This window comes from Daktulosphaira vitifoliae, unplaced genomic scaffold (genome assembly GCF_025091365.1).
Source record: "Daktulosphaira vitifoliae isolate Bord-2020 unplaced genomic scaffold, ASM2509136v1 Scaffold_1, whole genome shotgun sequence".
NCBI lineage: Eukaryota > Metazoa > Arthropoda > Insecta > Hemiptera > Phylloxeridae > Daktulosphaira > Daktulosphaira vitifoliae.
In genome coordinates, this window is record NW_026099572.1 from 87,843,306 (window position 1) to 87,860,637 (window position 17,332).

The window sequence follows — 17,332 nt, forward strand, 5'->3', positions numbered from 1 at the left end:
AAAAACACACCATTTACAATGTTATGTCAATTCCGTATAAAAGACAATTCATTTTCAACTTATTTTACAAATAAGTAAAAATCAACGAAAATTAATTGACCTCGAATTATTTCTTAATAATAGAATTATTTTAATATTATAATGAAAAATTGTACGTATAAATTATTATTTTTTTTAAGTAAAAAATTTGGATTTAAACGGGGTTATGTATATGCAATATTTCTACATTAGTGTATTGAAATGTAAGTAAAAACTATTACTGTTATTAATCTTGGTACTTTATTGTTATTTATTTCCAAAATTATTTGGTACAAGATTCACTTTTATCATAATAGTTAAACATAGTAACACCTGTGCCCTTGTTGACAATTTAAAGATTACGATAGTGCTTACATTAAGCACACGAATTTCGAGAACATTTCACAGGGTGTTTACATTACTGTAATTTCCTTACAATGGTCCAAGTTGTAAATTTTATTTTGTCTCCAACGTTGAATTTTTTAAGACATTCTTAAAATTTCTATTTTAATTCAACACGTCACTACTATTCGCCCCTACGATTATGATTTCTTTTTTGGTTAAAAAAAAGATCGGCTTCCATGTCTTAACTGACAAGAATCTAGCATGTCATCGTCGTATAGATTTGTAGAGTCGGGTAGTAATACTGTAATAGCATAGTACTTTGTACTTTTATGTTGCGTCAAATAAAAATTAATATATATAAGAGCTTAAAAGAAAACATTTTAGATTAAACGTGCTACTTTAATTGTGAAGAAAAATCATTTTCTTACCTCAGTAAATATTATCCGAAATCTTAATGCGGTATATATACTAACCATACAGCACAATAAGTCATTTCAAAAAATGTTTTATCGTGTGACTTGAAGTCACAATGTAAGTAATTTTACACAAAATGGTCGAGTTCGATTATTTGAGATTTGCAGTACACGTTTTACAGTCAGATCAACGGGTAGCGTACTGAACTAAACCTCCACGTACCAACTCGGATATGTTTGTGTGTGGCGCATGAGTTTTAAGGCAATCATACGTTGAACAGTTACAGTATTATAACCGTTAAACTGTTAGTACTGTGATCACCAATCATCAAGTTCCAACGATTAGTTGGTAACAAAGTTACCCTCTTGGTACTTAGTAATAATATTTCAATTATAATGATTTCCGAATTTTAGTTTGATTAAATTATGGTAATGTAACGGTTCATATTAACACTTATCGGAGTTCATTTGAATTCTGTTCTTCGATTTTAATATACAATATTATTTAAATAATTGCATTGATCTCTATTTTTTTCTAAGAATTTTTTTAATTCAGTTTTACTTAATATTTTTATTTTTTCAAATTAAAATTATTTAAAAACTATTATTAAAAACGTATAAAATATTTAATTCAGATGCGAAACTGAAAAGCTATTAGTATTACTTGGCCGTATTTTTTGACAATACAAAAATTAAACGTGATAACGACAATACGTTAAAAGATCACAAAACGTTGAAACTTTTTGATATCTATTACAATATTTTTTTGAAAACTGTACGGATTATTGCAAATTTTTATTAATAAAACTTCAAACAATTGCTTATTGATGACATATTTTTTTTTTTGAAAATTCAATCATCAACAAAGGTACTGAAGGAGTATAAAAACGTATACAATATTTTTCTTTTAATTTTTTCAAAAACCTGTATTCTTTAAAACTTGTGTCAAATTAAAACTAAGATAATTGCATGAAAAAAGAAAAACTATCTCAAAACTTAATGTCTAGTTATTATCGACCAATTATCCAAAAATCATACCATTATCAGTAAATATAACTCATTATGAGGTGTGTTGCATAGCAACATAACATGTACATTATAAAAATTAAATTTATTTGTGTACTTTATCGATAAAAAAGAAAAACGATCCGATTACTAGTCTTCTATGAGTTATTGGCGTCTAAAAGCAATAATAACGTGATTTTTGGAGGATATCATAAGCCACTCGAATAATGCATAGATCAAAATCTGGATGAATTATACCGACTACTTTAATTGACCGTATACTTCAAACGTTTGCTTGTTGATGACATTTTTTTTTTTTTTGAAAATTCAATCTTAAACAAAGTACTATAGGGTCATAAAATTATTTAAAAATTTTTTCTTTTCTATTTTTGATAATGTTTTGAAAGACCTGCTGTTATCAAACCTACATTAAATTAAAGCTAATGCTATGTACTTTAAAATAAAAAAGAAAAATTATACGAAATCTCGATTTTTAGAAGTTACTGAGCCTTAAATCCAAAAACAATGCAATTTATAGTAAAATTAGATGATTTTATAATATTTATTAATAACAGAATGTTTAAATCATTTAAATTTTTTTCAAATTATGTTTTATTTAATTTAATATGTAATTAAAAAAGTTAACCGTTATGATTACATATCCTCTATGAGTATTCAATTTATAAAATAAAAAACCATGGAATTTTTTGTAGATATGTTAAATTTGTTTTTAATATGTTTCAAATGAGCATCAAAGCATTTTATGACAGTGATTTTAATCACTTATTACTAATCTACATATATGTTATACACAGAGTGATTCATTAAAGATAAGACACTCATTTTCTCAGTAACTATTGAAATTTTTTAATTTTTGGTTAGGAAAATATTGTTTAATTCATAAAACTCTACAATAATATGTAGTAAAAACATATTTTTTTTCATCCCTTCAAGGTTAAAAAACAATAACTCGAATTTTCTGAAATTAGAACCCCTATTTTGAATTTGTTATTATGATTTAGTAGTATGCCTTAACTTGACTTTGCTGAATCCATATTATACTTCCCTATTTGTATTATGTATTAATTTTGTGTTATAATAATTGTTATTATTCATTTTTTATTTTAAGTTAAAAGTATTGTTAAATAATTCGATCAAGGTTTAATTATATTTTTTATTAAAAGTTCTTATATAAATATTAAGTTATAATCGTTTAATGTTACTACTACTATTTAATCATTTGTGACACTCGGAGAAAAACTTTTCAATTAAGAAATGTTTTTTTAAGATAAATTACTTATTCAGGTCAGCGTATGAACCTACCTAAGTTTCAGCTTTCTTAAATACAGAATTATTCAAAAACCTTCATCTGATTACAAAATAATATAACTCAATAACCGCTTGACCCTAGTTAATTATTCGTAAATCACTAGAAATATAAATTTGTCGAGTTTATTTTTGTTTTCGTTAAAAGTATTTTTTTTATCTATTATAATTATTAATACTAAAAAGATCATTAAAAACTTTTTTAGGGCAATCCCTCAACAGAAAAGGGTTTGGGTCTGGTTTAGTCAGTATAAATTGGATAAAATTATTTAGTATGATATTTTTGAAGAACTCGTAACACTAAATGCTTTAAGCTGTTCAGGTATGAGTACCATAAGTTTTACAAAACCAAGTTGATCAAGTTGATTCAACTCAAATTAAAACGCACTCTTCACATTTTTTAATATTATACATATTATAATATATTATATTATATTAAGTAATTGTTATATTTTTATTACTTTGGTAGGGAAATATATATTTCTTTATTTAACAATTTTATATAATACATCTATTGGTAAAAGAATTTATGTAAAAATTGTGTCTTGATTAGAAGACTTTAATATGAAAGAAACATTTTCTTCAAATTTATTATTATACCATCATAACAGTTATTAATAGTTGTTATTATTATTTAGAAATATTAATAATATTTATATATAATTGATTATAAAAGAAAAACATACATTTTTCTTAAAAATAATATCTACATGGGTTAAAAATTACAAGTGGACTCAATTTTGTAAATGTCTATATACATTTTTATTTACATAAAAACAAAAGGTATATTTGCAAATATCCTCTAAAAATATAATAGAATAAAATCAGTTTAAATATTGGTTTAATATAGTACAGGATTTCTTTATCCATTTCAATATATTAAATATTATAATAAAATGTTTCATGCTCTTTGGATTAATTTCTTTTTTTAAGAAAACAAAATATGTAGAATTAGTATTTTTCTTAAATAAATTTCTCCCTCGAAAAAAAGAAACAATTAATTTTAAATTAAAATCGTAGAAATAAAAATTATTATTGAATGTATGTTTTCTTTATATTTAAAAATCATTTTTAAAAAGTGTTTAAGAATTTAATAAAATGAAAATTATAAATGATATATTTCTAATAAATGTATTTTTACATATCTTTTCAGATTTTCTCAAATTCAATTCATAGTTAAAAAAAGATGGTTTGGAATAATCATTATAAAAAGTTTTCATCAACACGCCAACATTTTGTAAGAATGGTTAAAATATTTTAAAAATAACATTTGTAGAATGAATTATAATGAAATCCTACTGATACTTAATTTTTGAAGATTGTAAAATCATTGACAATAATAATATTTTACTTTTTAAATTATTTACTACATATATAGCTTTGTAATGTAAAATGAATTCCATTTAGTGAAGTTAAGATATTTATTTATTTAATTCAGATACGTATCCGTATAAAAAATCTTGCACATTCTAGAGTTGGTTGGATTTAAATTATAAATACATAAAATTTCACGTAAACCAGCTTAACCTATCTTTAGACACATAAAATAAGTAATATTTTTTAATAGCACTAAAAATTTGGTTGAATGTGCCATTTTACAAAATTACTAAACTTTTAGAATAATTTTTTTATCATAATAATTATTTATCACAAATTTTACTAGAGATAAAAACTAACAATGACGTTGGCCATATTCAGCTACTACTTGTTATGATTGCTTCATTTATATTAGCTTACTTGTCATATCATAAGTGAATATACAATGCTAATCATATAATCTTATATTAGATTATTAGTCTATTTCAACCAATATAAAAAATATTTTTTAAGTGAAAATGAAGTACCATTAATTAATATAGGAAAGCGTATTTTTTTTAGATTTTTCTCGTTAACATTTCTTTTTTTTTTTTAGCTCTCCTCCTGAAATGTAAGAAATTTATTGATACGGTTCTTTCATTTTATATCCTCGATATATTACTGACATTTACATTGAGAATATTTTATTATATTAATTGAGGAATTAAATTAATTAACTGGAGTCAGTACTTTTATTTTCATTATACAATAATATACCAAATTTAATAAGAAAAAAATTGCTAGGCTGTCAGATTCAAGTTTTTAATATAACAATAATTTTTGCTCTTGTTAACCTTTATTCTGAAAATCACGTTCAAACTTCATTATTTGACAGCAGTTCAAAGATTGCCATGTCTCTCCAAATTCCATATCTAGTGATATATTTATTTAACTACCTAATAATAATCTATGGTTTAGCAAATCTTTTAGACATTGATAAATTGTAACTGACAATCAAACATCTTTTTAAAGTTTACATTCTAATAAATTTACATTTTTGTTAAATTTCAATAAACAAAAAATGAATAATTCATATAAGAAAAATTATGGTTACAAACAAATATAAAGTCATAAATAACTGAATCATATAAATGGGCGTCTTTTGAATAGGTTCGAGCAGAATTTCATAGCGAGCACGAAAAAAAAAACTCTTAACCCATTTAATAATGACAAACAACATTTTGCTAGGATATTTTTAATCATTACTGCTATATAAAAAGTATAAAACTTAAAAGCTAAGATAATTTTATTTTAAGCAAACCCGATGAATTCAATTTTATTTTTGTAATAGCGTAATTTAAAAAAGTCAACACTTTACACGATACCTAAATCAATAAAGTGCAAATGAAAACACTCACATAATGGTGAAACACTATCAGTTAATCTACATTTTTAATAAATAACACCATATAATTTATTCTACTAAGGGTTTTCTAAAAATAAATCTCAAAAGTACAAAACTATTAGGTTTATTGTTGTTTGCTGTTTAAATTATATTGGCTTTAAAATATGTAGACTTATATGTGTTAAATACGTGACTTGGTCGTTTATGAGAAACATGATATCTTAACTGCTTTATAAATTGTTTTCGTGAACATTTATGTAATATATAGATAATTTATTTTATACATACGATTCTTATATCACATATTGTTTTGCGCGTTAAAAAAAAAAAATTTACATTTTTTCCAACAATGCAATTTAAATAGTAAAATATTAAAAATTAATTCGTTTATATTCTTAACAGATGTATACAAATGGCTGAAATATAATTTAAAAATCCAAGTACAGTTAACATATTGCCCAGTGATGACCCGACATAAAGGAGATCATTTGTGGTTGAAATCTTAGATGATAATATAAAATGAAACAGTAATATTTAACTACTGCACACCACAAAAGAATTTTAATTAAAAATCTAACATTAATAAAATAACATCTTCTGTTTAAATAGTTTTAAATCAGTACTTCAAAGGTATTTTTAGCCACTACAATGTTTCTGTAATTATTTTCCAAAAGCTAATATATCAATAATTTTTCTTTTTATAATATATCAGCTATTTGAAAATTACCACAGATTTTTTATCATGTATACATAAACCCAGAAATCGTACACCATTAAAAAACTTCAAAAACTATTGATTATAAGTAAGTTTTTTATTAAATATTTTCAGTGAAAAATGTCTGGTAAATTAAATATTTGGAGGTATTTCTGATTTCAAATTCCATCAAGACTTTTTGCTTTAACTTTCATCTGTTTATATAAAATTGAAGAAGACTAAACTACTTTAAAATATTTTAAACTTCAGTATCTAATTCAAATAACAACCCTCTTTCTCACTTTAATTCTTTATTATTAACTTAATCATTATGCCCACGCTGAATAAACGTTATAACGTTTATTATATAATCATATTATAAATATATAATATTATTTAAAATAATTATACTATAAAAACTTAACCAAATCGTAGCCAAGTGAAGATGATACAAGTAAATTTTAGTAAATAGTCAAGCTATTTGTTTGTTTACAGTAATAACATTAAAAGAGGCATTTAATTTTTATTCGGTATAAAAAAATATAATTAGAATATAAAACAGTAATATAAAATTTAATTTAATATTTTTTTTTTTAGTTAAAACTATTTTTCAATTTCTTTCACTTGAGATCGTCGATCTGATACGTTAAATCTTTTTCTATATAAAATTCATATTTTAAATTTAAGAGAACATTAAAACTTAGTGTTTAGCTTTACTTTGAACACGTTGTTCATTTAAAGACCGCTTTTGTATGTTTCATATCAGAATTTCTTTAAAAATGTTTAAGTGCTACACTAAAATAGTGATTGAAAGCAAACGAATAAAAAAGAAAAATACAAGGGAAGTATAGCTCGTTTATACGGGTCTTCTTGATGTACAGTCCACGCAACTTGTAATTTATATCCTCGAGGAAACGCCAGACAGTTGCAAACAATACTTAACGTTTTCAAAAGACAGCCTTTAACAAGCCCTTTTGTACATGTATCTTGACTCGAGAGAGTACGTATTTATTAATATAGTATTATGATGCTTGTGACTATGTGCATCTATTAAAAGTGCCCAGCCTGCAATTTTACGTGTCAACGAATCGCACTCAGCCAAAAGCAATTCCTTTACCACATTCTCTATAGTTAAACAGACAATATAAAATCAGAGCAATCTGTTTCCTATAAATGTATCTTACACCAAATCTAATCTAAATTGGTTAAAAATTGTAATAAAAAAACAACACTACGTTTCATCATTTTTAATTGTAAACTAATTCTATAGTAAGCATACGTTAATTAGTTAGTTAGAAATATAAGTTATTTAAATCACGTAAAAAATAGTTTACTCATATTTAAAAACTAAAATTATTATCTTAAGTTTGACTTCCTAAAAATATGTAAGGTAATATTAATAAAATAAAAAATATTTAATCTGTGCTTGTAGCTGAATATTAATTCAAATATTTGTTAATGTTGCGCTCTTAATCATATTTCTAGTACTTTAGGCTCCCAGAGGAATGTATAAGTACACATAAATTTGTAAGATACATGTAATCAATATTAAGTATAAGGCTCTGTAATAATAAGAGGTATCATCATAATTTTACGATAAGCTATGAACATTAGCCAATAAATTCTGTTAATGAATATCCCACGCTATTTATTTGCTAATGGCATAGGTACCTATTTAATACTCAAAATCACCCAACATAGGCATTTTCCAATGTAATTAATTTCTATCGTTTCACTGAATCATTTTTGTCATATATTTCTTGTTTAATATTAAAAGTCTTATAAGCAAATTTATTTCATGATATAAAAACAGTATATTTTTGACATCCTTTTAGCTTCGATGCGAAGCTGAGAAGGTATTGGTTTTACTAAGATGTGTTTATTTATTTTTTTTTGTCTGTTACCACTTTTTCTCAGCTCTCACCGAACGGATTTCTTTCAACGATACGTCAAGAGATCACAAATCGTATCTAGTCGAAGACATTACCCTCAAAAATTGAAAAAATATCCCTCGTTCCCCGTAAATGGGGGAAACCTCCAAAAAAATTACAAATTTAAAAATCGCTAATTTTCGAAATTTTTTCAATTTTTTTTACTAAAAACTGCTGTAACTTTTTCAAAAATGAACATATCAATATAATTTTTTTTTTTATAGATGCTTGATATTTTTACCTATCATTTGGTATATTTCTTTTGTAAATCTGACACTTAACCTGCCCACAGAAGGGGGATTTAAAATGACAACTTTTTTACAAAAATTTAACTTTTTCAACTTAACTTTTGAAAATGTTCCGGAAGGTCTGACACTTTTATATATATCTTAAATTAAAGCTAATGTAATGTTCTTTATTATGAAAAAAGAAATTTGACCTCTGGACTTGTCTTCATGGTGAAAATGGCTACCGAATGCTATTTTTGTGTGAAAATTCTTGATTTTATTTTTTATATTTTTAACTTAATAGTGCTATAACTTATTGAAAAGTGTATGGATAAACACAATTTTTTTATGAGATATAAATTTTTTAGTAATCCCTTTTTCGTTCAGGATATTAATAAGAAAATAGCAGATCATGTAGCTTTTTGGAATAATCCACCAATTTTTTAAAATTAAACACTATCTAAAGATTTGCATCGAAGCGTTTTTTTTTTTGGTAGTGATTTTAATCACTGTCAGATATCATTATACTTGATCCAACTATGCCACATTACCACTGCGACGTGACCCCTCTGTGCTGGTTTTTTCAACTTATTAACTTATAGGTACACATTTTTTATAAATCTTCTGAGTGCTGAAATGATTATACAGTAGTGGTATATACATGTATACAGATAATGAAGTGGTAAACAGTAGTGGTTAGCCAAGAAACTAAAACTTTTGATGACTTCTTTAGTGCTTACAGATTATTTGAGGTATTCGCATGTCCATATATACGTTTATACTTAATAATAAGTAATTGAATATTTTACCTTGAATAATGTATTTTATTATTATGTGTATTTTTTGTTCGGTAATTAATTTTTTTTTAACCGAATAATCTGTAGTCTAAGTTATTTCCATGCGTGAAGAGTAGTAGTAATAATAATCCTCTTCACAGAATAAACTGACAAAATACCTTTACATATAATTTTTAATAAAATTATCATGGAATATGAACTACATATGAATAATTGATAGTTTTAAACGTAGATATCTACAATATATGACAAATCTAATGGCTTATTTAAGAAAATTAGTCTAAAGCACCTCTCTATTAAATACATAATGTTTAAAGATACATTATTATTTCATAATAATAATGAAATATTATTCGAGAAATCGATTTTGATTGGGCCAAAAATAATCATTCATTTTTACATGAATTTTTCATTGGAAATTTTTTATTTTATGTTATACATTTAAAATATACATTTATAGTAAGTAAATTAAATTAGTTCACGATAACTTAACTAATTTGAATTATTCAATGTATCGTTGATGTTTTTGTTTGCGGAACCTTAGCAGTATTTTTTTTTTAGGACAGTGTTACAAACAATGAATAGTAAGCTATTGTGTGGCGCCAGACAATTGTAAACACTATAACGCAGGATTAGTGTAAACATTTAATGAAGAAAAGCATGTTATCGATTTGCATGCTATTTTCATATATTTTGCAAGTAATAAGATCTATTTTATTTAATTAAAGAACGAATATTGTTTGAAGAAGAGAAACAAATGTTTATTTATTAACACGTTCATTTATTTTATGTCATTAAAATGATTTCTAAACAAATCGCAGGCTTTTCGTTATTTCTGGCACTAGCAAAAACTTTTAGATAAAACATGTAAACATGATTAAATGACTTTTTTTGCGTTTATTAGTCCATTAAGGGCCATAGCGACCTTCCCCTAAAAGGAGGTTTTCTTAACCGTTTATACCATTAATAATAACAAAACTTACAAAAATATGTCGTTTTATAATTATAATATAGTTTGCAAAATGGTTATTTTCTGAATTTCATTAAGCATTAAAATAAAATTGAATATTAAAATATTAATTATTCTCGATAAAAATTAATAAATATTATTACTTTTATTGCAGCATTCATTTTTAATCTTGAAATCACCAATAGAAATTGTTTTAAATTTAAATTAATCAATTATTTATGATATTATCAACGAAACTCGCAATCTAGAAAGATGAATTCAATATACGTGATGGAAAAATAAAGAGCAAAAAATTAATGGTTTATTTCAGCGTATTAAGTGTAGACTATAGAATTTACTATATGCTTACAAAAAAAAACTAATTCAGTACAATTTAAATACAAGAATTTTATTTATAAAACTTAGTAATGAGTTCTACGAGGGCAAAGTTTAAGAAAATCACGTCGTTATTTATTTTGCTAAGATTAAATGAATAACGAATTTAACGATTAAACATACAAAGAATATTGGAGTTGATTTAATAGCAATGTGTGATGTTGAATTTACATTACATTAAAAATTATTTAAAGTTAATTAAAATAATACTTTTATAAAATTGTTGATTTTCCATGACATGATTTCGAACCCAGTTGTTTTCAAAGANCGAACCCTGTTATTTTCAAAGTGATATAAAAAATACCGAAGTTAACGTGTTTATTTTAACTTGAGACAAAACTACAGTAACACTTACTGTATTATTTTTGTAAATTTTAATTAATTGAACTAAATGAATTCATTTTAAATATTTTCTTTTGCAAATTCACATCAATTTATATAATATTTTATAATCATTATTACTGTTATCATCGCATGGCATTGTTGACCGGAAGTGGGCTTTTTGTGACCCAATTCGGTGCCTTTTTTACACGGTTTATGACTTGCGTGGCGTATATTATCATATAGTGATTTCACCGATATTACTTAAGTTTGAAAATAAACATATTTGTAACACACAATAAACTTATTATGTCTTTATGAAAATATTTTAATGACATTGTATACTTGAACTATTGAACAACTACCAAGATGTACTAAATAATTAAATAATTCATGGATAGTATGCGTATGAAGACGCAAAAGTTCTTACTGCGTTTGAATATGCGTTATCAGATAAAACATAAGATGTCACAAAGGGAGCGACTGCAACGTATGGGACAGTGACATAACAAGCTGCGCATATGACGTAGCTACAGCGTAACCAATGTTACCAATGAAGCTGCTAGAAGTCCAAGTTTGCTTCAGTCAGTAGTGACCGCAGAAGATTATTTAATTATTTTGCAAAGCTAAAGGATCGGACAGATTATTTTTGGATTTGTACTATTGTGATTAAATTTTTGTTTTTATTTAAAAAAATACATATAATTATTATTTATTATTTGTTGTGTCTAATCAGGCATTGAATGTTTTTCAATACAAATTTATATCGTTACATAGTTAATGACTGGTATTCAAGGCGAAGATCGAATTCATTACAGAGAGTGAAAACTAATCTCAAATAGTCGGTAGAAAATGTAAATACAGAAAAAGACATAAATTAATAATTAGTAAATTCAGTTAACTGTGAAAAAAAAATTAAGCCTGTCTTATCTATCTGTTTTTGACTTTCTTAAGTTTATTGGATATCAGTGAAAACCAACAAAAATTAAATTTTTAATTACTCAACATAATAATTACGATGAAAAATAATTTTTAAATTTTGTCAAATTTGAAAAATTTTATTAGTTAACGATTTCGTTACCACTATCGAAAACACAATCATATTACTTTTGACATCGCGATAAATAAATCTATTGTGCTATAAAAAGTAATTTACATAATTTGAAACATCTAAGTAATGAAATTCTAAAATTATATCAGAACCAAATTCCCGCGTTATTCAATTTAATTATTTATCACCTTTCACAGAATATTTGGAGTTTTGATTTGTACAAGTCCAAGACAATGGCGTATAAAGGTCGAGTCACACTATACGGAACGTCAACGTCACGTCAAAATATTTAACTATGTACTTACGTGATGTTGACATTACGTAACGTGGCCGGTGTATGTAAACAATACGATATAAATACATGGTTAGATATTTTGACGTGAAGCTGCCAATCTGTGACGTGTCGTTGACGTTCCGTATAGTGCGAATCGACCTTTATGGGTTTCAGCGATACGGAACAGCTTGGAGAAGTATGTAAACTATTTCAGCATAATTTGATATAATATTGACTAGGAAATGTTGACCCAGGGTTGGACCCTTTCAACAAAAAATCACGGTGAACCTTTTGTGTCAATACCTAGACTATCTGCCTTGATTGCTTTTTTAAAATAGGGAATTCCCGAATGTTTTATTTTTACCTTTTTCAGGCATTTTAGCCCGATTGAGTCCACAAGTTTATCAATCATTTTTATTATACAGCCCAATTGCGTCTGCGGTAACAATAACAAAATAACTTGATACAAATCAACAAGTGTCATAACACAATTAAAAATTGATAATATTATAAGTACTAGTAATAAGAATCAGACATTTTGAATAGTTTTTTTTTTTTTTAATGAACAGTAATGTAATATATTATTATAAATTATACAGAAAAACAATAATTATTTATAAATGATTAAAAAAAAACATTTTTTGAATCATAAACCAATTTGCCTACTTGTGGTGTCCCTGGATAACCTAAATGAGCTGAGTACATCGGGCTACTTGAGAAATTATTTTTTTCTACAGGATACATTTGGTTTACGAAAAAAACACCACGCTGAAATCTTAGGACATCCGGAAAAAGTTTTTTTGAGACACAATCAGGATATCCCTTTAACATATATTGCCAAAATTAAATAAAATTCAGTATAAATTTGGATTCTCTATTGGTCTCAAACAACTAATAAAAGTATAATATAAATAGTAGTAAAGGTAAATAAATAGTGTCTATAAAACAGTAACCTTAGAACTATTAAAAATATCAAATTGAAATTTAACTAATTATACTAGTTTTATTTATCGAAGGAAGTTAATGTATAAAATTCTGAGTTGCGGAGTTTGCCACGAACTTATAATAATCAAACAACAAAATTTACTATGAATAGTACAGTTTGTACGATTACCTGGTTACGCTATACTCTTATTACACTATAAAATTAAACAAAAAATAAATAAAAAAACCACGATGGAGTGGAGTTATTCGGCTAAAATATTTTCTTAAAAAATACTACTTGGCTGTATTAATTTCGACTGTTCTATAGCCCTCGAATTTCAAATTCGTAGTAATATCCATTATGATAATTGGTAACCTGTAGTATTGGATACCCGGAGTATTAGATGTGCGTAGCAGTAGCCATTCTATGAAAATCAGAGCATTATCAGTTCGTGGCAAAGGTGTTTATCCTAAGATTTTGCTCTTTATAGATAAACATTTGTGAAATGGTTCTAAACATTTATATTTCCACCTTAACCTCACAAAATTTGATTTGTTAATAACGAAAAAAAATTTACAATAGTAAAATAAAAATGATATTTATAAAACTAAATAATTGAGTTCAATAAAAAATTTATAATTTCATTCACATTATTTAAAATGATTCTTTACTAAAATACACACGGTTAATTTCATGAAACAAATAAGTTAATGATTTAAGTCAAAAGTTATTTTATTCAATTATTTGTCTTACACAAATCAAATCTACTCACTTAAAAATTTTTCAATATTGTTTTATATAATAAATAACAATAACAATAAACCTCTAAAATTATTTTAGGCGTTTAATCAACTTTTCAATTTTAATACTTATCACCTATGAAAAATTTTAAATTATCATTAATAATTTTATTTTGTTATTTTCCTGTTTAATCTATATAAATATTTTTTGGTTTGTACTTGTTTAATAATTCAGCATTAAAAAATATATGTATAAGATTTCGGTTTATAACAAATAACATAATAATAAATCTCAAGACTTTTAATTATTCATAACACAAAATAAACAGAACTGGGTTTAAACTGCACTAAGAATATTTTTGAAATCCATTGCAACACTTGAGAGAACGTTATTGAGATATTTTAAACACTTTTGAATTGCAGAAATTAATACATTTTTTAAATAATAATTAGATATATTAATGCAATCATAATTAAATATAATATCACTTCATTTTATCTTATTTTTCACTTATAAGAACTTATGCAATATATTTTTACATAGTAGTTGTAAAAACTAATTCTTAAATAACAAATAAAGAAATAGTTATACACATTATCAATAATGATACAATATTATATAAGTCAATCATTAATGATTTTAGCATAAAATAAATAATTTTTTTAATGTCATACTATAGTGTATTAAATACAAATTTGTACATTTTAATTTATAATTAATGAGTAAAACTCATTACTTAATTATACTTTTGGTTTACAGGATTTGAAGGAGATTTTGCCCATTCCCTATTTAAAAGTTGTTTTACTTGAGACAACCGCATAGATGGATTTTCAGCTCTTAAACGCGAAATATTTTCAGTTTCAAAAGCAGTATATGCTGCCTTAAGTCTTTTTTCAGGATGTTTATCCAATATCTTTTGGGTAGAACTAAAAAAAAAAAACAAAAATTTATTTTATATGTAAAATCATTTGAAGTAAAATGGTTTTCTAATATTACTTAAGCATATTGAGAGCTTCATCTACTGTCCTAGCTTCTTCATCATGCATAGATAAGTGATTAAGATTCTCTTCAATAGGAATTTCATAATCATCTTTTTCTGTAACAGTTGGCTTAGATTTTGAAGGTTTTTCAAGTTCTTTCTAAAAATAGAAGTAAATAAATTTATACAAATATATATGGTGAAATACATTATTTTAATCAAACTTAACAATACAATATTTTTTATTAAAACTTAAAGGAAATATATAAAACTTCTAAATACTATATACACAATTAAATATTGTTAACTCTTAATTTTATTCTTAAAATATATTGTTAATATTATTAAATACACAAGAATACTTTTATTTTAAAAAATTTTTACCATGAGTTGATGTTGAGTAACTTTTTGATTAATTTGCTTAGTTTTAATATCACGAAGTTCTGCCTCTAAAATTAATTGTGCTTCACGTTTTTTTTCTAATTGATCAACCTTTTTTTTTTCTTTTTCTTCCTGAAATGCAAAAAATAAAAATAAATATAATTTCATAAATATCAAGTAAAAATTATTAGAAAAGAACTAGATAATACTTAAAAATTGTAAATAATTTTAAGTGTATACATTGTATGATCATCATTTCAAGAATTTCAGTATCAACCTAACTAAATTTGCTGTCGAGACGATATCATTATTCTATATACTACACATAATTATAAAAAAATGATTAATAATTTAATAATTTATGTTTGAACTTGTTTGCATCAACAAAACTTATTTTTTTCATATTTCTATAATAGCTAAAAACCAATAGTTAGAAATAAATAAAGAGGGTGCTTAAGTCTAAATAACTAGCTAGTTAACTATAGCAATACTTTTTTTTATGTATAATTTAATTTATATTGTGAAATAATTGCTAAGGGCAAGGTTTGGCACAGTAAACCTATCAATTAGCTCTTGGTTTTGGTCATAATTATTATTACCAAAATTTATATTTTATGAAAAAATAAAAACAAATTTGATATTAAAAAGATAATTTCATTAATAAAATGTTTATTATAATTAAAAATTATACTAAATATCCTATCACTTGCAGATCATATTATACTATTAATTAAAATAATAATTAGTTTGTTTAAAACATCTTAAAGCAATAATACAATATAAAATTTATATTGGAGATTCTTAAGAATTAAATCAATTGTTATAGTAAATTTCAAGAGAAACAGAAAAAAAATTTGACGTATTGAGTTTTACTGTAATATAAAAATAAAAGATAATACATAAATTAATGGAGATTTCAAAGTATTATTAGCTAATAAATATTATTATCAAATCAATGAATGACATAAGAAGAATTTATTGAATTAGATAAAGTCTTTAGTATGTCTTAAAATATTAAGTATTAATTCATTATACCACGTAAATATACACAATATGTATATTATAACTTTTTTTTTTTAAATATAATTGAAAACTAATTATAAGATATCTTGAATATTTTGAGAAAAAAACTTTGTAAATGAACAAACCCTTTCAATCGATATTATTCCCTAGTATAAAAATGGTAACTTCTAACAAAATAATTTACTTTTCTTTTTTGTTTTCTAGCAATATTTTTGTCATCATCCTTCCAAAACTCATCTTCAATAGCTTTTTGTCTTTTAGCATCAGCTTCTAACTTTAATGTATCTTTTCGAGCTTTAGCTTCCATTGCTTTTGAATTCATACCAACAAATTTTTTAGGCATTTCGAAAAACTTTAAAAAATAAGAATGATAAGAATGTATAAATCTATAATTAAAATTAGATGAGATAGTTATATTAACTAAAAGTATGGTATATTATAAACAATACTTTTTGAAATTAATTTATCTCTTTATTAAATTTAATAAAAAATATTTTATTAATATATGAAATACAACATGAATCAATTTCCAATATTGAATTTATTATAAATTCATAATAAACATTTTTTCTTACATAAGCTAAAACTAATATTTATTCAATTATGCCGATTTTTAATATTTACTCACTTTATAAATTGATTTAAGGTTTAAATTTATAATAATTCACATTCAAATTAAGTAATGAAATTTGTTGATTATTTTGTAAAAACGATAATTGAAATTTCTAATACATGAACGTTAAAATATCATATAATTTGTTTTTCATAATACTAATACTTTGATGGATTTTTTTAATACTGTAAAATACCTTTGATAATACAGTATTATGTTTTT

The 17,332-nt window shown here is 24.2% G+C and overlaps 2 protein-coding genes and 1 long non-coding RNA gene across 4 annotated transcripts in view; 1 reads left to right on the forward strand and 2 right to left on the reverse strand.

Annotated features, from left to right (window-relative positions):
* Positions 1-999, reverse strand: part of LOC126896315 (limbic system-associated membrane protein-like) — a 96,274-nt gene extending 95,275 nt beyond the window's left edge. The window contains exon 1 of one of the 2 annotated variants that reach the window (XM_050668990.1): positions 792-810. Coding sequence is in view for 1 of the 2 variants with exons in the window: in XM_050668989.1 (XP_050524946.1) it covers positions 792-839 (48 nt within the window). In the remaining variant the exon portion in view is untranslated. Of the gene's footprint in view, positions 1-791 lie in introns of both variants that reach the window. The other variant, XM_050668989.1, reaches the window with a different exon arrangement.
* Positions 1,000-4,044: 3,045 nt separating this feature from the next.
* Positions 4,045-6,475, forward strand: LOC126896339 (uncharacterized). The gene is made up of 3 exons (XR_007701825.1): positions 4,045-4,148; positions 4,261-4,344; positions 6,211-6,475. It is a non-coding gene; the product is annotated as an uncharacterized LOC126896339 (long non-coding RNA).
* A 7,924-nt stretch (positions 6,476-14,399) lies between these two features.
* On the reverse strand, positions 14,400-17,286 carry LOC126896329 (coiled-coil domain-containing protein 124). The gene is made up of 5 exons (XM_050669012.1): positions 17,126-17,286; positions 16,682-16,849; positions 15,478-15,606; positions 15,111-15,253; positions 14,400-15,040 (listed from the first exon to the last, which is right to left on the reverse strand). The coding sequence occupies exons 2-5, from the start codon at positions 16,838-16,840 to the stop codon at positions 14,851-14,853; spliced, it is 621 nt and encodes a 206-aa protein (XP_050524969.1). The 5' UTR covers positions 16,841-16,849; positions 17,126-17,286; the 3' UTR covers positions 14,400-14,850.
* Positions 17,287-17,332: the final 46 nt, after the last annotated feature.

Coding starts and splice junctions, on each gene's coding strand:
- LOC126896329 (XM_050669012.1), bottom strand. CDS start 16,840: ATGCCTAAAAAATTTGTTGGTATGAATTCAAAAGCAATGGAAGCTAAA. Junction 15,254..15,477: donor TTACTCAACATCAACTCATG/GTAAAAATTTTT, acceptor TTCTATTTTTAG/AAAGAACTTGAAAAACCTTC. Junction 15,041..15,110: donor GAAGCTCTCAATATGCTTAA/GTAATATTAGAA, acceptor TTTTTTTTTTAG/TTCTACCCAAAAGATATTGG.